This window comes from Micropterus salmoides, unplaced genomic scaffold (genome assembly GCF_014851395.1).
Source record: "Micropterus salmoides isolate LMB-PRFRI ecotype aquatic unplaced genomic scaffold, ASM1485139v1 Ms_hic_scaffold_3, whole genome shotgun sequence".
NCBI classification, from domain to species: domain Eukaryota; kingdom Metazoa; phylum Chordata; class Actinopteri; order Centrarchiformes; family Centrarchidae; genus Micropterus; species Micropterus salmoides.
In genome coordinates, this window is record NW_024042261.1 from 24,344,346 (window position 1) to 24,365,476 (window position 21,131).

Here is a 21,131-nt window from a genome sequence, read left to right on the forward strand (position 1 = left end):
TCGCCCCTGTCTGTTTTATTACCATTTTTCCAGCCGTGAGACAGTAGTAGTATGGACATCATTAGCTAAGTGGTGGCTGGATGACAGGCGGTGGCGCTGCAATCGATAACGGCAGGCCCAGCAATCCGCAGGCTGAACAGTGCTTACTCATCAGCCCTGGGCTTGCATGAGCCCTAGCTTGGGACAGAAACCGGGACCAGGCCAGATAAGGGATGTGGAGTTGTCGGGGGCTTGCTGCCTGTGATAACAAATGGCTATGATGAGCACCTTATCTTCTCACCTCAAAGAGGATATGATGGCCGCTGTCACACAGCTGCCTAACGGCCAGAACCACTCTGACAGTTATGTTATGAGGGTGAGGAGGGGTCAGCCACTGTTGGCCACATTGTGTGTATATGTGTCATGTGCACACTTTAAATTATCAGGCCATTTTGGTGTCCTTATGAGTGAAAACAACAGTTAGCCATTTTCAATGTTAATTTCAAAACTTTCAAAGTTGAGCTGCATCAACCATGAATATTAAACAATAACAACCACCTAATGATTTGCTAATGTTAAAATGCCTGGGGCAAGCTCCAAGTTAAGAATACCTAATCAAAACGCTCTAAAAAAATGTCCCCTGTCAAAATACAAGGGTTTTGTGTGTCCTTGTATGTGTGGGACAGACAGAGTCAGCACATGTTCACTGGGGAGATGCCAAAGGCCGCCACAGCGGTGGCCAGATGCCCCTGAAGTGGCATCTGAGACAAACATCTAGTGACAAGGTGGTGCCCTTCCTGTGTCCTTAACCACAGCTGACAATAGCATTGCACTGCGCTCCAAGGGCAGAAAATTCAAGGACCGGTGGGGAGCCATGGGAACAGAAATAAACAGAAAAAGATATATTGGTCTGTGTGTATATGTGAAAAAGACAAGAAAGAGAAAAAGAAAAAGAAGTAATGGGGGTATGGGAGCTACTGTCAGAGTTAAGAGGAGTTTGAGAAAAGCAAGCAAAACTTGGGGGCCAAGTGAGGTACTAAGAGCTCTGGTTGACTGGGTCTGCAGGCCCTTTTCCTTCCCATCTCCTCCCTACTTCTCTCTCTCTTCTCTGATGCTTATCAGTCTGTGATTAAACCTGCCAACTTTAATTAGAATCCGTTAGAAGTGGAACACCTCTCTGCCTCCCACTCTCCACCTCTCTCTTCTCTGTCTGAGTGCTGCAGGTGTACAAAGACACTTCCAATAAAGTTGTCAAAACACTGGGCAGAAGCAGCATGTTTGAGACATGATAGACAACACGGCGGGATAACGGACAAACTAAACATCGTGTTCCAGCAGCTTCAATATTCATTATATTTTGACAAAGAGACTGTGACGATTTAGAGAAGACTGCCAGAGATCATATTTATGTATCACCACAAGCTCACTTCCTGCCTCTGCACACAGTTAGCCATTTGTAATCTGCCAAATACTGAAATCACTCCTGCATCATATTTCACTCGACTCGTATTATGGCTAATGTGTAAAAAATGAAATGCAAAAGCAAATAGCTGTAGTTAGTCACACACCCTACTGCTTTCAATTACAATGTTTACAGTTTGAGTAGAAGAAGGGGGGCTGAGGTGAGGATGCTAGTTTTATTTTTTATTTCTAAAGTTGCAATATTATAGCAGTTTGCATGTACAGCCAGTCTACATAGATAACACCCTCCCTCAGTCACACACAAGCTGCTGCTACAGGAGCCTTTCCTTTTTAACCCTTTCTAAATGAAATTAATCCGACTGATGATGCCCAAGGAAGTATAACTCCAGCACTAAATAAAATGACTGCACAAGGTGTCCTATTGACATGTTCCACAGTAGGTAATCAGAGAGAAATGCTCCATTATACACAATATACTAAATCCAGCACTCCACCTCTCCACTTTTAAAAAGGATGAGAAGGAATCATAGACATGCATTGAGGGCGTTTGCTTGACTGCTGAGCTTCCTACTGAACAAACAAGTTGTATCAAAATATACAGAACTACTCCTGCCGCTGTTCAACAGAAGGTGTGCCACCCACAGTACCTGCCATCATTAAGAACAGGGAAGTGTGCGCAGAAAGTATAGACAATGTGAAAATAGAATGTAACTGGAGAAAGTATTTACATGATAAACTATCATCTGAATAAAAGGAAGCGCTTCAAACTGAACTGGCTAGCTTATTCAGCTTTAGCAAGTCTTCTGATTATTAGAAGAATACTAGAACTAAAAGCAGGTCCAAGCACCCGGATCCAACATGGGACCAGAGGTGTACTGTCTTGTGGCAATAAGGAAGATGAGGTCATCACTGAACAGCTTAAACAGCTGGTTTCATAATATAGCTTTATTGATACTTTGGCTATTTTTATAATTATTTAGTAGAATACAAAAAGGCTGTATTGTTGCCCTCTTCTGAATTTTCCCCTGCACCTTTGATCCTCAGCTCTCTTCTTCTCGTCCCTATCCACTTCTCCTGGCCCGAACCAGGCATCGTAGGTGGACTTCCTACAGGAAACCCAGGGGTGCCACAAGGGAGAATCTCCAGAGAGAAAATCAAACAATGACACACAGGGTTTTCTCCTCCTGACTCCAGCCCAATTTAGGCAATGAAGCCAGCAGACTTGCGAATGAGATGAGGGTAGGTCAGCGCGACAGGTTAAGACAAAAATGAAAAAAGTGAGTGTGGGAAATGTGTGAGTATATGTACAGACTACAGACATACTCAAAGTGATCCTTTAATACTTGTGTAGGTGGATTTCAGGGCAGCCTCTCTTTGTTTGAGGGTGAGAGGTTTCCTGTGTCTACAGCCTTTCAAAATCCCAAGCACAGTCACCGTAAACACTGACTCACTCGAAAACAATCAAAGGCTATTATACCCTTAACATAGTAATGAAATAGAGTATGTATTTATGTCAGACAGACCTCTCTTTTCAGGCTAGTGCCCTACAAAACTTTGGAGCGCTTTAGGGTTATGAACCATGTCGGCACTGTATGTAGGTGGTACAAACTTTTTGTGTGAGATACAGCAGCAGAAGTCCAACCTATTGAACTCCGGGCAGTGGCCTCATTTCATTGGCAGAGACTCAAACATAACATCTTATCTACGGACATGCTGAGTCATGGAATTCAGCTGTGGCCAATAGCCAAGCTGCAGGGTTACTTATGGCTGTCATTGATTGGTTGATCCCTGAGCACAAAGCTGAAAGGGCACATACCAGGAACACAGCCTGAAGCAGAAACTGGCAGCAGTTGGCTGGCGCTTTACTTTATTCTCAGCTTTTTTTTCTCCCACTGACTACAAACTTTGTTGGGTCACTCTCTCACTGCTTCTAGTTTCTCCCACTTCTCCCCTCATGTTCCCTTTCTACAGCTCTTTTAAATTACCATAGCCCATTACCCTTGTCCCTCTGTTGTGTAATTGTATCTGGAATAGCAAAGCGGGGCCGCGCACGTCCAGAGGTCACCATTCCTCTGTGGCTTACATCCTGGTCCTTCATCTCCATGGTCACCGTGCTTTCAAACAGAGTCACCGTCTCTTCTTTTTTTTTCCAGCAAAGAAATATGAAGGCCATCTCTACAGAGCCGTACGACCAGCATGCAAACCATTAACCATATCTAAAGCACTTATTAGCTTTATCCATTAATAATGCATTTGTATTGGAAAAGCAATACCATAATAAGGAGGGCTTGGGATACAGAGCAAATGCAATCTTTATTACAGATTGATTTCAGTGAAAATAATTTTCTGTGTTCTTGGGTGAACTATTACTTACTCATTACTTGCACTTGGGTTTATGTACAGAATTAAGAGTGATTTTTGTAGTATAACTTTGCTCTCTCAGATAAAAACTGGGCACAACCACCACTGTTGATTTGGAGTCTATTCCCTCATACATAATTTGGCCATTCAGAATACAGAGCTGAACTGGCTCTAGAACAGAACAGGGGCACAGAGGCCTTTCTATCAAGCTGTCCCCATGTGCAAATCTGTAATGAGCAAGGGAGCTGAAACAGTAGGGAGAGAAGAGAACCTCAGTTCAGCTGAGGCAGGCACACTTTCTAATGGAAATTCAGATACAATCATCCCAGAATGCACTTCTCTCTGCCTAATAATCGGCCACTAGAACAAGGCAGCCATTGAGAGGAGAGTGACTGTAATCTGGTCCACCAAACTCCAAAGCTGCCCGCTATAATTAGCTCCTTTCTCCATCAAACACAGGCTTACAACTGACTCAAAAGCAAACATCTCCTGTAATACAAGAGAAGGGAGAGATTGAGCAAATGGGCACATTTTCAGATGAGCTGGGACATTTGTTCCTTCCTTGGCATATGGAGTTGTCCTGAGTTGACAGGTGTGCTAGCTATGAAATCTGCAAATGAGCAGGTGAGAGGCCACAGTCTCATTCAGTGGCGCAGTGGTTTGTGGAAATAAAAGCTTGGGTTGACGTGGAAGTATGATGGTGTGGGGCACATTTTTAAATTGAGTGATATTACAACCCAGAAACACTTATTAAAATAACCTGCCCACAGCTGGGCCAACTGATTTGGGGAATTTTTCACAATAAGGGCTCAAGTACTTTCCAATTACCTTTCTCATTTGATTACTTATCAAGTGTTGAGAAGTCAAGTGAGGACTATTAGATTTAGACGTTATGAATTAGACAAGGAGTAGCAGGCCACTGTTTTTGTTACGAAGCATGCCAAACCCTGTGTTTATCTGTCCATATAATATAGGACAGAATCTCTCTTCCAGTGCCCTCATCAAAAGGATGCATCTCTGGCCTACATCCTGACAAACAAAGCCCGCCCTCCTCTAATCCCAGGAACATGTTCTAGCCCAGGGACTCACGACACGATCTGAAGCCCAGAGGCAGACCGACAGACAGGGGTGAGTGGGTATGCCGGTAGCTAGCCTGCTGCCTGGGCAAATGGCACGGCTATTAGGGGAAAAAGGGGCTTCCTGGAGAGGTGTGACTGCACTGCAAAGGGCCCAATCAAGCAGAGAACAGAAGTGCTGACAGCTGCTAACACATTTACCTGAGAGTAAAGAAACTGTCTTACCAAGGAAAGTGTGTGTTTGTGTTTGTGTGTGTGGGAGGGGGGGGGGGGGGGGGGGGGGTTACGTCCCCTATAGCATGGTCTTTTCAGTAAGGTTGATTAAGATCAAAGACATAGAAACTCAGTCAAAGCACAGCCAGCAAATGGTGATGAGTCAACTTACTTGCTTGAAAAGGATGTAATCCACAATATCACCATAATGAAATGACAAATTTCCTGTTTTGAAAATGTCCCCTCTATCTGGCAGTGACACAGCAGTACAGGCCACAGTCCTTGCTGCGCACCTCTGTGTAAAGGCTGTATTCACAAACCCACACAGACATTCACCCACTTTTCTCATTCTCTGAGGTTTCACGTCAATCTTAAATCAATATTCCAGACGCAGGTAGAAAGATCACTTTTAAAATGAAAGTACTTAAATGTGGTGGAAGTACTCAGACAAAAAGGGAGTGGCTGGCAGACCAATGACCACCTTGCAGTGTGAGAATGAGATTAAGTTCTGACACAAAAATAGATTAACAGTAGTGTTAATTGTTCTTATTAGGTCACCCAATAATCAGTCTATCTGTACCTTAATCTTACACCATGGAGTGGTAGACATGTAGCATCCAGAGAGGCAAATTAAATCTCCCCACCTGAGGTATTTAATTGGTGGAAAAATAGCAAGACACACACTGTACATCCTGTCAGGCAACAGAACAGAGTTACCTCCCGGCAGGGCGTGCGTACATTAGCTAACCGTGTCACCAGGAAGCCCTGAACACACAGCTTTGATGTTTGCAAAGTTAGTGGAACATTTAATGAGAGAGAAAATAATTACTCATGACAAAAGTTTATGTTCAATAGCTTAGATTATGACCTAGCTCTGATGGAGGGCCACGGCTTGCGGCCACTAATATGCCTAATAAAAGCCCAGGCACTTCCATTTAGGCAACTTTAAACTTCACAGAATCTCACTTATTATTCGCTTAAATGTTAAATCTTAACTAGGAGGTGATGAGCATATGCATAAATAAAGTAGAACATGCAGACTCAACATTAAACAGCTGCTTGACAGTCCTTACAGTCCAAACGAAACATCCTACTTCCCCCATAACCACTTGAAAGTCCCTATATTCCAGGCATCCTGGGGCAGGCCTGACATGACCAATGCATTCCAGGTGTTGTTGGACAAACAATTTAAATGTTTGGACAATATTGCTTCCCCAACAGGGCAACTATAACCTATATTAGAAGAGGTTTTAATTTGTATAGCCTACCCCCATGCCTTATCATTAAATTAAGCATCACTATTATTACTATAAAGGGCTTCAAATGCCCCTCAGAGGGAATGGGGTTGACTCCCAGTTTCTTGTTATTGGCAACACTTCATATAAACCCAAGCTGCAATGTAGGGAGAAGTAAAGGAAGTAAACGCCTTCAAATATATTTTCAGTGTTGCTCAGATAGTCACATACATTATCTGGTGTAAAAGAAGAGTAAAATGTACATACCATAGCATTCCTCCCTCTCTCCGCGTCCACTCCTTTCTTTCTCTCTCTATGCGACTCGAAGCCGGTGAAAGACTTTTAAAAAAACAGACAAAAACACTTCATACCAGCATTCACATCGATTATTTTTCCGCTTTATGGGGTAAACAGACTTCGGTCTATTGCTTCTCACATTACGTGCTCATTTACATCAGTCTGAAGTTTTCAGAAACGAGATGCATATCTCCCTCTCTCACCCTGTCTGGGGGAGAGGAGGAGAGAAGAAAAAAACCAACTTAATTCTCGTCAGGAAAAAGAAAAAATGCTGTTCAAACTCCAGTCTTTTCAACACGGCTGGAAACGTCTTACGGGGGAGAAAAGGGGGAGGCGTTGGAAAGCGTTGTTTCGGTGTGTTTTTCCTTCTTCGTTCCACCACCACGTTGTTTTGACCAATTATTATTTCCTTTGTTGTGTCAAAAATAAAAGAGTCCGTAGGAAACGCGACCATAAGCTCTGCCTTCATTAACCAAAGCGCCGCTTTTTTCTATAACTCAACAACAGCTCGTCCGAAACCGCAGTGTTTTCCTTTCTAACGTTAAGCCCCTTACAGGGTAAATGCGTGACGGTGTATAAGTCTATTTTTTTCAGCTTCCCAATAATGGCGGACCTTCTCCTGAATCCAGCATCTCCCCTCCTATTCACACAACTGAGAGAGAGGGGGGGAGAGGGAGAGAAAGAGATAGAGTCTCGCCCAGCGGTTCGTGGACACAATTACAACACACGCACACAGTTTATGAATATTATTGCCCAATGCCGCCGTACATCACTACACCATTGTTAATTGTTAAACAACCTGTCATGAACGTTACGGAGAAAATATACTTAATGCAAAATTCCATCAGGGGAAAAAAGCCTTACAATTGTGACCCATATGATATTTTTCTTTACTTTTTGGTAGTTTCATTTTTACATTTCTTCAACCACGCAGACCTGTAGGTGTATAATTATGAGTGGACAAATGAATCACACAAAAAATAAAATAGGCTAAATATCTGTAGCCTAATAATGACTGAACCCTTATGTACTCACAAAAACATGAAAAAAAGTTTAAGAATTAAGTACTAGGCTACTGCACTTGAGTCAATGGTACTTCTACAATTTTAAGGCAGGCCTTCTTGTACTTGAGTATTTCCATTGTGTTACTTTATGCAAATACTTTCACTACACTTCAGAAGGAAATATTGCACTTTTTAAATTTCTGTTTGCTCTTTGTTTTTATACTTCTGACAGCTGTCCTAAATAGTTACATCGATCAACATGTACATTCAAAGCATATGGTCACCTTATAACATATAATTTTTCATACTTAAATTTGTATTTTTTTTAATATGTTAAAACAAACAGACCATTGTTGCCAGGCCCCATCACATGTGTTCTATTGAGACACTGTTTCCACGCTATATAAATGTCATCCTGTCATGATTGTAATTAAATGACTTTATTTTGGTCCATTTGCCCTCTTGGCCCAATGCCTCACACGCACCACTTCCTTTCACAACCGATCCCTATTTCACCGCACAAACATAAGCATTTGTCACCCTCAAACAGATTTTAATGTTCTGTTGCTACATAACGGGTGATAGATTTGTTCTGTGTTCACCCAAAGACTCCTCCTATACCTAAAACCTTATCGAGCAGCATAGAGGGAAAATATCTTATACCCTTCCTGAGAAAATCATCTCAAAGGTTAGTCCTATAATTATGTGTTGTGCCCTGAGTCATCCACTCGGTGAAAGAGTTGCTGTGACGTTGTCTGTCCTTTGATGATTTCAGCCACTAAATTATTTTTAAAAAACGTAAGCCTCTAACGTATATTTCAGCAGAAATAACTGCAGTGTTGTACAAGACAACTGTCTGTAGACTACTAAAAGCTCAAACAGATGTTTAGTGTCTTGCATTGGGACTCTTGGAATTCTCTTCTCTCTCCCTGTTAGTCCTTCCTTGACCTTCCTCGAGCATGCAAGTCCAAGCTGGTAACCTAAACCTAGTGTGATATGAAAACAAATACTGTGAAGGGCTGTAAAAACACAATTTATTGATTTAGAAATTGAATTCGACACTTTAAGACTAAAACACTGTACCAATACAGACAGCATGTCAGAAGCAAAACCAAAACATAAGAATGTATTGTAAGTATAATAATAATTGTAAGTATAGAAGTTCTATTATTCCTACATGAGTTGTGTAAAAAAAACTATATAATATATAAAGGGCAATACGTGCGCTTTCACAGTTTGAAGCCCACCATTAACAACACCGTTGGGCAGGGTTCAAGGTGCACTGCCCTCCATTTGAGTAAGTCCGCAAGCTTCTGTCCAATCACATTAGTCACTGTGTTCTCAGCAATATTTGCATGACCTCAATCACACAGAGCAAGATTAGCTTGGGTCAAAGTTTCTGTTGAATAATCTGCCTATGTTTTACATCCTTTTCTCCAACCACTGTTTTTTCAACATGGGCTGGGCTTTATCATAATATGTTTGTTCTTTTAAATATTATCCATGTGTTTAACTGTTAATCTGTATAGCTATCATATACAGCTTGCCACTTTATTTGGGCTTTGACACACCAGTATTAAAACACAGCAGCAAAAGGAAAACTCTGCATTTATTGTTTACTCACTGGTTTTCTCTTTCATTTAATTTCTTTTCTCTATCAACCTCAACCCTCTCTGTATTCACAGCTGAAATATTTCTGGGTCCCAAGGGCAAGCACATTCCTTCACTCACAGTTGTGCAATCCCTGACAATCACAGTTCCCCCATCCCCCTCCGACTCCCTAAACGCCCAGAACGCTCAGAGGCAAGCTGTCCAAACTGTCTGGGCAATGTTCTGTGGTGAACTGGCTGCCCAACCAGACCAGTAAACAAACTCTGAGCCCTGACTCTGCAGAAAGCAACCACACATGATGTAACCTCAAGATGGTGGAAATATACATTGTAATTTTTTCATTCTGTATTGTCTATGCAAGTAGCCTAAATCTGAGGTGTCACAACTGTGGTAGGCCTTAAACACACACACACACACACACACACACACATTCTTTCCTCTGTTCCCATGGGGACATCTCATTGACATATTGGCATTCCACTTACCGTAACCTTAACCCTAACCTTAACACAATCCTAATCCTAACACTCAAAAAAACAGTCTCTGCCCACAGGGACCTAGGTTTCTGTCTCAACGGTGACATGAGTCTCCATTAGTTTGTGTGCATTCAGGTTAAAGTCCCCACCGGGATATATCAATATGAAACACACACACACACACACACACATACATTATTATGTAGAAGTGGATAAAATACTATTTTTAAAACTTCAAAAACAAAAACATCATATTTGGTATGGTAAAAATACTCCAGTTAGTTTCATGTTAAAAAATCTTGATGATACTCAATTTAAATAAAACCTTAGGTTTCATTAAAACACAACCTATGTGTTAAAATGTTATTATGTTTGCCATCCTTATCTATTTTCATATTTAGCAACAACAGAGCATAATGTTTCCTCCCCCTGGATGCTGCTGCTGCACCTGAATGAGACCTTGTTTTCTCTTCTCTAGCTATTTTCCCTAACTAGGCTACCCCCTTTTTGTTTGTTTATTGTTTTTGTTTTTTTTAGTTCGGTGTTGTTTTGTAGGGGTCTTTCTGTCATTTGCACAGACAGTGATTGTATTGCACCTATTGGTAGCCTATATATTTTTAGTGAGTTTTGTATGTTATCTTGCCAATAAAAAAAAAGAAATAAAAAAGCATAATGTTTCTGCCAGAGAGAAAACCAGTAAACAGCACTGGTTCTTCTCATGTGATCAAAAGTACGCCTCAATAAGAGACACCACGGAGGGACGCTGGTTCTTGTAGTACTACATTCCCGTCTATTGGTTCTAATTGTGGTGGTAAAAACCACATTCCCCACCATGCAACGCAACTTTGCATAGTTTTCCACTTCCTGTTAGCTTGGCGAAGATAGCGGACGAGCGGTCGGAAAAAATACTGATGTATTTATGTAAAACCGTAGCATAATTGTTCAGGAACTTGCTATTCTGGAGCCTCTGAGATCCATATTTAGGAGACGACAATGGTAAATATGTTACACACGAACACTGTACGTTTTTCTTCTCGTAATTGTATTGCCGCTAGCCTGCTAGCGGTTGAGAGTTGGATAACATCTTCATTCAGTCTGTAGAAAACGTTAGCTTGTCATTTAGCTCACTTACCATAGCAGGCTAAGGCCACGGATTTGCAGTTAGTGTTTTAACTTCCCACAGACCATCTACTACTGCGCTCAATTAGGTTTTTTTTTTACTTTATCAAAGGTTTTGCACAATCATGTTGTCAAAATAAATGGGTGTGGTTCGCCTAACGCTAGCTTAAACGTTAGCTTAAGCTAACACTTCTAATTTGTATCTAACTGTTAGCTACAGATATTGAGATATTAATATTGCTAGATATTTATGACTTCTAGCGTTGAATTAGAAACGAGTCGATAGATTGTCGTTTCTCAGGGACAAGTATTTTTTGTATACTATTTTTTGTTGTAATCTCAATTTTGTGTCTTTCAATTTTGTCACAAAGATCCGCTTCATCCTCATCCAAAACCGAGCAGGGAAGACGCGACTGGCCAAATGGTACATGCAGTTTGATGATGATGAAAAACAGAAGTTGATTGAGGAAGTGCATGCTGTGGTAACTGTCAGAGATGCGAAGCACACCAACTTTGTGGAGGTATGGGATTAATCAGTATTATATGTATGCATGCATGGTTGTATGGGTCTTTTCTGGGCAGGCTGTGACTTGCCCCATTATGTTACTTTGTTCAGTTGAACCAGAAACCTTTTTCTAAAATCCTGTCAAGGACCGCAGTATAATGACTGAAACCACAGTGTCCTTAAACAACTCTGTTGTGGCTTCTTTACAGTAAAATAATTGGGTGACTCACTTGTGTCCCTCATCCCACAAGCTTTTTCCACTAGATACTTAAACAAGTATCTCATTCAGTTTTCTAAAGCAATTTGTAAAATAAGCATTTCAATCAATGGGGGGATTCTAGAGAAATACATTGTCAAAAGAAACAAAATCCTGGACTGCTGAAATGCTTTATTATGCATTTTGTCGTACCGTTATTAGAAATATACTGGATGTGTTTACCTTAAAGCTGGGAGGCTTAAGTCCAAGTAAAGCTGCTGTTTTTGTCATAATATGAGAGACACAGTTGTTAAGAGGCTTTGTCTGTGTTGTTCTCACAGTTCAGGAACTTCAAGATCATTTACCGGCGTTATGCTGGTCTGTACTTCTGTATTTGTGTGGATGTGACTGATAACAACTTGGCATACCTCGAGGGAATCCACAACTTTGTAGAGGTAAGTAACTGACACACACAACACATGAGATATAGACTTTAGTAAGTGAACTATGATGATTTACTTGTCATGGTCTGATCGTTTTCAGGAATGTCTGTTAATGATTTCCTTCAAAACTTTACCTCCTCTACTGTCTTGCAGCTCCTTAGTATCAAACCTGCATTCTTGTGGGAAGTGTGGACTGCAGTCAATTGACATTTAGTGGAAGAAATTAATTGTTAATCAGAAGGAGCTTTATTCCCAAGTAGTGTTTTACACATACGAGGAATTTGCTTTGGTGATAAGGTGCTACACGTAGACAAACATACAATCAACATAAATAAATGTAGAAATATATAAAAATGGAATAGAAGGACAACTTTGCAGATATATACATGTGCATTATTCTGGGTCTGGCGCATTTGGATCTGGAGAGTCTGAAACAGTTTGTGTCTGGGGTGGGAGGGGTCAGCTGCAATCTTTCCTGCACGACTCAGAGTCCTTGAGGCGTACAGGTCCAGAAGAGAAGGAAGATTGCAGCCAATCACCTTCTCTGCAGAGCGAATGATGCGCTGCAGGCTGCCCTTGTCCCTGGCAGTGGCAGCAGCGTACCAGATGGTGATGGAGGAGGTGAGGATGGACTCAATGATGGCGTGTAGAAGTGCACCATCATTGTCTTTGGCAGGCTGAACTTCTTCAGCTGCCGCAGGAAGTACATCCTCTGCTGGGCCTTCTTGGTGAGGGAGGTGATGTTCAGCTCCCACTTGAGGTCCTGGGAGATGATGGTGCCCAGGAAGCGGAAGGAGTCCACAGTGGTGGCGGGGGTCACTCAGGGTGATGGGGAGGGTGGGGCTGGGCTCTTTCTAAAATCCACGACCATCTCCACTGTCTTCAGAGCGTTAAGCTCCAGACTGTTCTGGCCGCACCAGGTCAACAGATGGTCAATCTCCCACCTGTAGGCGGACTCATCCCCACCTGAGATGAGCCCAATGAGGGTGGTGTTGTCCGCAAACTTCAGGAGCTTGACAGACTGGTGACTGGAGGTGCAGCTGTTGGTGTACAGGGAGAAGAGAAGGGAGGGAAAGAATGCAGCCTTGAGGGGAACCGGTGCTGATCAGAGACATGTTTTCCCAGCTTCACGTGCTGCTTTCTGTCTGTCAGGAAGTCTGATCCACCTGCAGGTGGAGTCAGGCACGCTCAGCTGGGAGAGCTTGTCCAGCAGCAGGGCCGGGATGATGGTGTTAAAAGCAGTGCTGAAATCCACAAACAGGATCCTGACGTAGGTTCCTGAGGAGTCCAGGTGCTGTAGGATGTAGTGAAGGGCCATGTTTACTGCATTGCCTACAGACCTGTTGGCTCTGTAGGTGAACTGCAGGGGGTCCAGGAGTGGGTCTGTGATTGATTTTAGGTTGGACAACACAAGGCGTTCAAAGGACTTCATAACCACAGAGGTCAGGGCAACGGGGTCTGTAGTTGTTTAGTCCTGTGGTCCTTGGTTTCTTGGGGACAGGGATGATGGTGGAGGCTTTGAAGCAGGGTGGCACATGGCATGTCTCCAGTGAGGTGTTAAAAATGTCTGTGAACACCGGAAACAGCTGATCAGCACAGTGCTGCAGGATGGATAGGGAGACGGAGTCCGGCCCAGCTGCTTTGCGGGGTTTGTGCCTCCTGAAAAGACTGTTGACTTCCCTCTCTGTGATGGAGGGAGGAGGGGAGGGGGTGGAGCTGGCCAGTTCTGAGGAGGGGGGGGAAGAAGTGGTGGACTGAGGCTGAAGCTGAGCAGATGAGTCACGTGGGATGGTGTCTGATTGACTCTCAAAGCAGTATTCAGTACTCAAGTTTATGGGTGATGCGCCTTAAATTAAGAGACGTATAAGGCGTTTTCCACACTAACTGTATGATTTCGCAGTGGTGTCTAAATCACTATGGTCAAAATCATGTGTCTCCAACAGAATATTGATTTTCAGATTGTAAGCACAACAAATGAGTCATAGTGTAACCGCTCAGCGTGGCAGTTTATTTTCAGTACAAATTCCAAAACGCATCACAATGAGTTTATGTCGAATCAAATTCATTTTACATTCTTATGTCATTATTGACTTCTATCAGTGTTAGATAATGCCAGGTCAAGTGATGGTGGAAATAAGCCTTCAGCAATAAAATAACTAATTGATAACTAATTACCAACTGAGGCCGATTGCAACTGAGTGCACAGACATTGCACAAACACTGAAATGTTCAAGAAGACAAATGTTACTAATAGCAATGATACAGTGATTTCAGAGTTGGGAGCCAATACTTTATAATTTGCATAATTTTGGTCAGATACTTTGCAGTTTGCTAAAGTTTGTGCCCTATTTTAGCACAATTACCCCTCGTCAGTGCGCATGGTAGCCCCTAAAGTGATTCTACTGCAGAAAAACACAGCAAACGTAAATGCATTTGAGGATTTTTTGCTACTCATCATTTCAGATGTTGACTTGGCAGCAGATTACCCAATAATTTAATCTGACTTTGGTTCAGTTATTTCTGTTATACAAGTAGTAGATATTGCATAATATAAAATTGGTTTCCTAAAAGTCTGTTCATCTGTGTATGGCAATAAACAAGGGATAGTCAGTGTATTTAGTTGTGAAAGTTTAATTATTTCAGTTCACAGATTAAATGTTGTCTGATGTTCAACATAACAGTAGCTCATTTAAGGATTGTAAATAGAGCTCAGTGAAGTGAATCAGTAAAGCTACTTTCACACGTATGTAATTAAACATTTTCAACTAGCAAATGAATGAAAGTTAGATGACGTGATAAAGTTCCTTGCCCATATTTTGACCCAGAACATTTTTTATTTGGTTCCCTGAATGAACTAAGTCTCAAAGATCAATATGTTTAATGTGTATTTGTAGCAATGTCAGCGCCATGAGACCTATGACGGGCGGTTCAATCCCCAGCTCCTCCAGGCTGCATGTTGAAGTGTGGCTGTTCCACCAGTGTATGAATGTGTGTGAATAGTGAATGCGATGTAGAGCGCTATACAAATACAGAGTGTAAGAGCCACTTTGGCATATATGGTGATTTGCTAAATTGTTGTTAATCACATGCTATATGTTCATGGGTCATGCAGAAGAGTAATTTTGCTGCGCATGGGCAGTAGGAAAAAAGTAACATGGGAGAGTTTAGGAGAGATCTGCAAGAGCCCTGGATCGTAACAAGTTTTTGACCGTGTTTAGCGAAATATTTTTGAGTAACTTTTGGTGGACTGCGCTGGGCTGGTAATGGACCAAACCTTTTGTATACTCTAAATTAAAAAGGTACAGTCAAACCTTTTCTTGACTCTTTAGGATTTTATATTGGGACACACATGGGTGGACACGCATCAAGCTGGGATGGACTTCTTGCAGAATAGTGGCCTTGGACATTGTCATTGAAAACAGCCATGATACAGAGAATTTATGTTTTTTTGACTTCCAGCACTCTGTTCAGAAGCTGTTGGAACCTGGAACTCGGGACTCATCAGCCTGTATTATTCACGTAACTGCAGTGTATCATTACCTACCACCGTATTATACTGAACGTGGGATGTAATATCATCATGCTGGCATTTGTGACTGTAGCAGAGGTTTTCAAACACCATAACTCCAAGATACAATTTCATACTGACAGAACAGGTTTCCTGGATGGAGCTTATAGTCTGAGATTTTGGAGCTTCTTGCCGCATACAATTTATACACCACCCAGACAGCTATGGTGAGCCAGAAATGTCTGAAAAATGTAATTCCAGAAATGTCCAGTATTTTATTTTCGGGATAATTCTTTTTGTCAGGCAGTAGCTGAGCATGCAGTGTTTTTAAAAAAAAAAAAAAATATATATATATATATATATACAGTGGGTACGGAAAGTATTCAGACCCCTTTAAATTTTTCACTGATTGTTTCATTGCAGCCATTTTCCAAAAATCAAAAAAGTTCATTTTATTTCTCAGTAATGTACACTCAGCACCCCATCTTGACAGAAAAAAACAGAAATGTAGAAATTTTTGCAAATTTATTAAAAAAGAAAAACTGAAATATCACATGGTCATAAGTATTCAGACCCTTTGCCGTGACACTCATATTTAACTCAGGTGCTGTCTATTTCTTCTGATCATCCTTGAGATGGTTCTACACCTTCATTTGAGTCCAGCTGTGTTTGATTATACTGATTGGACTTGATTAGGAAAGCCACACACCTGTCTATATAAGACCTTACAGCTCACAGTGCATGTCAGAGCAAATGAGAATCATGAGGTCAAAGGAACTGCCTGAAGAGCTCAGAGACAGACTTGTGGCAAGGCACAGATCTGGCCAAGGTTACAAAAACATTTCTGCTGCACTTAAGGTTCCTAAGAGCTCAGTGGCCTCCATAATCCTCAAATGGAAGACGTTTGGGACGACCAGAACCCTTCCTAGAGCTGGCCGTCCGGCCAAACTGAGCTATCGGGGGAGAAGAGCCTTGGTGAGAGAGGTAAAGAAGAACCCAAAGGTCACTGTGGCTGAGCTCCAGAGATGCAGTCGGGAGATGGGAGAAAGTTGTAGTAAGTCAACAATCACTGCAGCGATCCACCAGTCGGGGCTTTATGGCAGAGTGGCCCGACGGAAGCCTCTCCTCAGTGCAAGACACATGAAAGCCCGCATGGAGTTTGCTAAAAAACACCTGAAGGACTCCAAGATGGTGATAAATAAGATCCTCTGGTCTGATGAGACCAAGATAGAACTTTTTGTCCTTAATTCTAAGCGGTATGTGTGGAGAAAACCAGGCACTGCTCATCACCTGTCCAATACAGTCTCAACAGTGAAGCATGGTGGTGGCAGCATCATGCTGTGGGGGTGTTTTTCAGCTGCAGGGACAGGACGACTGGTTGCAATCGAGGGAAAGATGAATGCGGCCAAGTACAGGGATATCCTGGACGAAAACCTTTTCCAGAGTGCTCTGGACCTCAGACTGGGCCGAAGGTTTACCTTCCAACAAGACAATGACCCTAAGCACACCGCTAAAATAACGAAGGAGTGGCTTCACAACAACTCCGTGGCTGTTCTTGAATGGCCCAGCCAGAGCCCTGACTTAAACCCAATTGAGCATCTCTGGAGAGACCTGAAAATGGCTGTCCACCAACGTTTACCATCCAACCTGACAGAACTGGAGAGGATCTGCAAGGAGGAATGGCAGAGGATACCCAAATCCAGATGTGAAAAACTTGTTGCATCTTTCCCAAAACGACTCATGGCTGTATTAGATCAAAAGGGTGCTTCTACTAAATACTGAGCAAAGGGTCTGAATACTTATGACCATGTGATATTTCAGTTTTTCTTTTTTAATAAATTTGCAAAAATTTCTACATTTCTGTTTTTTTCTGTCAAGATGGGGTGCTGAGTGTACATTACTGAGAAATAAAATGAACTTTTTTGATTTTGGGAAAATGGCTGCAATGAAACGAAGAGTGAAAAATTTAAAGGGGTCTGAATACTTTCCGTACCCACTGTATATAGGGTTTGTGCCAATTTAAAAATGGTGGCCGTCTCATTTGAAATATAATGTCTTTGTTATAGCTAAATATTGTAATATTTGATTGAATCAATCAGTGCATATGTTGCTATGGTTTATTATAAATCTTGGTGAATATGTGAAAGCATTAGGAAGCTCAAGTGTGTCTTGTTCTATCACTTTGTTTGCTCAATTGCTGTATAACAACATTTTCCTTTTCTAATCATATTCAGTTTTAGAAATTAAATAGTACTAACTGAAATTGTGAGCTTAAGGTACAATCTACTGTTTGTTTTTCCGAAGTCAAACTGCCGACCATTTTCTGTCCTCAGGAGTGAAGGTCATTTGATGTAATGTTTGACTATGAAGGAATGCATGCAACTGCATTCTGAAATGCACAGCGCAGTTGTACTTACTACGCTTCATGTTGCATATTGCCACGGGTTCGAGGAGAACTAACCAATTTAAAAGCAATACAGTGCATGGTTCTTTAGATTATTATTATTATTTTTTTTTTAGTCACTGCACCCATTGATGTTAAGATAAACGAAGCTGAACTACACACTCACATCACATCACAACTTCACGGTGCTCGTTCATTCACTTTAGCAAATTCTCAACAAGGGGTCAGCCGTTCCGCCATTGTAAATGACACCGTGTCGCTACTTTAAAATGATCTCTTGTGGAAACAAGATGAGACGAGAAGCACATTAATTTTAATTTGCTGTATTTTAGATGGATATCCTCATAGTGGAAATCGGCTTGGTTGTTAAGTGGATTCTGCTGCTACTACGGTGTTTTTATTTCTGCAGTAATGTATCACATCAAGACATGCAATTACCAAACACCTTTAAATCTTCTCAAAGTAAAGTTGTTGTTTTTTTACTGTTCCTCTCTTTCTTGTAAGGTGCTGAATGAATATTTTCACAACGTGTGTGAATTGGACCTTGTGTTCAACTTCTACAAGGTAAGGTTAAGATTATTTTAGCCTTTGTGAGATTTTCTAATTGTTTTGTTAACACCTCGGTCAGACAAGGAGCAGGGGAGTACAAAAGGCAGATGAGAAAACGTTTCTTTCATTACAGTGCCATAGCAACTGATATAATGTTCACAACTCGAGCGGTCATGCGTTGAGATCTATCTAATTCATTTTAGTAGGTGGGTGGATATATATTTTTCACAGAAAGTAAATGCTAAGCAACAAACACCTCTGAACTCCCCCAACTGTTGCTAGCGTTCTAACTAATTGTCAAGGTGTTCACATCTGCCCACACGCTTAGCTTTAACGAAGCGCCACCCACGTTTGACGTGTTATGAACCACAAATTAACAATTGAGAGAAATGTAAGAAACTTCTGCTTGCAATAACCTCTTCCAAATCATGCTGGTATTAAGCCAAAACTGTTTGAGAAGCTAAGTTGCCCACCTCACGGAGGAGTGATTCACCCCATCATGTTTGTAACATTAATTCATGTGTGGTAATGTTAACCACTCCGTGTATGTAGTCATCCAGCGGTTATTTTTATATTTTGATGACACAGAGGTGGAGTTGAGTAACAGTGACCACAGGCTGGATGATGACTTGTCATTTTATAGGACAATATTCCAGGAAAGCCAAACCCTTTCACATGTAGGGAATAAAGTCACAGTGCCATGTTATTTAGGGTATTTTGTACTGCTTTTAGTCCTGCGTCGGCTTAATCCCCTGATTTCCTTTCATCATAATGTTGGACAATGCCCATCCGCTAATGCACCTCCTGTTTCTACACTTGAAGGTGTACACAGTGGTGGATGAGATGTTCCTGGCGGGAGAGATCAGGGAAACCAGTCAGACCAAGGTCCTCAAGCAGCTCCTCATGCTCCAGTCACTAGAGTAGAAAACAGACAACCATCCTTCCTACCTGCTCACTAATCTGCTGCCCTGGCGACTTGAACCAACCTACTCCTTGATCCTGTCACTCTGGAAAGGTTAATTTTCTTGCCTCAGAACTTCGGGGGGTGGGTGAATTCATAATATGGAAGTTCAATTAACCTGTCTGTCACAGCAGTCTTTATCTGTTGTACTTGTAATGAAGACACCCAGTATAGAGGCTGTGCATTTCAACATGTTAACATTTCATATACTGCCTATGTTGCAATCAACTTGATATTCTGGTCACTTTCCCCCCCAAAGCCAGAGGCTGCAGAAATGAGTTCTTTCATGTAGTGGCCAGTTAGTCTTTGAAGTTATCTCTGCAGTGTAGAAACACTGACGTAGATCCACCAGTTATGACATGGCTCTCTCCTGCCCTCCTCCTCCTCTTGTCTTCATTAACCTAAACATCAATTTAATAGCACTACTGTAACTAACAAGCACCATGTATAAAGAGAGACCGCCTATAATGATGATAATAATGATCCATACAACAGCCTTGCAGCCAGTTCTGTAAATCCATGTAAAAAAAGAGTTTGCAAGTGATGTGGGATTAGGCCAGTCATGCCTTGTGCTCATTTTATATCTGGATCACAGTACAAGCAGACTACAACTCGAAAGCCCTTTAAAGCAATTGACCCACCACGGCAAGTTCATAATTGAATAGAGTGTACTTAGGGTGAGTACCATTTTGACGATGTGTTATGGCAACCTCTGCTGCGTCAGACGTCCTCACGGCTGATGATGATGAACAGTGTATGTTGCGTTTGCACAGGTGGCTGTACTCTGGATCTTGTAATTGTTGTCATTTCAAATTATTTAGATCATTTGATGCAACTCGTGTATTCAGTGGTGCTTGTTGGTGACACTAAAAACATAAATGCACTCAGATGGAAAAAGACCTGGACATAAAGTATATTTTACATAAAGCAGTACTGTGAAGTTTGCTTCGTATGGTGTATCTTGTGTATGTTGAATATTGTGAAATTAACACATTCATTCCAGAAAGAGTGGCTCTTGCTCACTATAGGGTCTGAGCAGTATTTAGTTGTTTAATATACATAAATTTGCTTTGGCGTTGCATACAATGAATTGGCTTTTACATTCTTTCTATAAGCCTCATGAACTTTGACAAAAACACCCACTTTTATTAATCTCCCTTTGCTGGACTTACTTGTCATGTGCTAATTTTAACCATATCCAGTTACAAAGGTGTCAGGTGGGTTCAAATGTTACTGTTATTGAACTTTTGTATTATTTTTTGTAATGGTTCGGCAATAGTGAAAGATTACTAAGATACTGCTTCCCTTCTTGTCCACCTGTGTGAGTTTGTGGAAGATATGTGTTTGTATGTATTACTGTCTCTAGTTCAGCTACCAACATCAATATATCCCACTATATGTAAATAAAAAAATAAAGTGATACATGAACACCAACCGTTTCTGCTTGTGATGATTAATCGTCTATGAAAAGGGACTCATTAAAAGTTGATCTTGACATTTCCCACCTAGATGTTACTGTCATTGACAAGTCTTAAAATATGCTGTTAATATCCAAAAAAAAAAAAATTGTAATTATTCTTCAACACATTTGTTGCCTTGACAAGATATCGGTATGCATCTGCTTTTCACAAAACAAAAATGAAAATGATGAACTAAACCTTAACTTTTAGCACAGTAGTCTTTCAACACAGGAACTGGAGGTTTTTTCTGTCCTGTATTTTAGCACCATCTAGTGGTCACAACTCTTCCGCAGTAAATTCTGCAACTTGGTT

General features: G+C 41.4%; 2 protein-coding genes across 2 annotated transcripts in view; one reads left to right on the top strand and one right to left on the bottom strand.

Annotated features, from left to right (window-relative positions):
- The window catches only part of arhgap35a (Rho GTPase activating protein 35a), a 66,691-nt gene extending 59,440 nt beyond the window's left edge, over positions 1-7,251 (bottom strand). The window contains exon 1 of the mRNA XM_038692845.1: positions 6,554-7,251. The gene's annotated coding sequence lies outside the window, so the exon portion shown is untranslated. The remainder of the gene's footprint in view (positions 1-6,553) is intronic.
- A 3,258-nt stretch (positions 7,252-10,509) lies between these two features.
- On the top strand, positions 10,510-20,793 carry ap2s1 (adaptor related protein complex 2 subunit sigma 1). Its single transcript, XM_038692848.1, has 5 exons — positions 10,510-10,670; positions 11,165-11,314; positions 11,836-11,949; positions 18,354-18,413; positions 19,221-20,793. The coding sequence occupies exons 1-5, from the start codon at positions 10,668-10,670 to the stop codon at positions 19,320-19,322; spliced, it is 429 nt and encodes a 142-aa protein (XP_038548776.1). The 5' UTR covers positions 10,510-10,667; the 3' UTR covers positions 19,323-20,793.
- Positions 20,794-21,131: the final 338 nt, after the last annotated feature.

Bases quoted from the DNA above. Each gene is read 5' to 3' on its own strand.
- ap2s1 (XM_038692848.1), top strand. The intron at 11,315-11,835 runs GTATGGGATTAA...TTGTTCTCACAG, and splicing joins AGCACACCAACTTTGTGGAG to TTCAGGAACTTCAAGATCAT. The intron at 18,414-19,220 runs GTAAGGTTAAGA...CTACACTTGAAG, and splicing joins TTGTGTTCAACTTCTACAAG to GTGTACACAGTGGTGGATGA.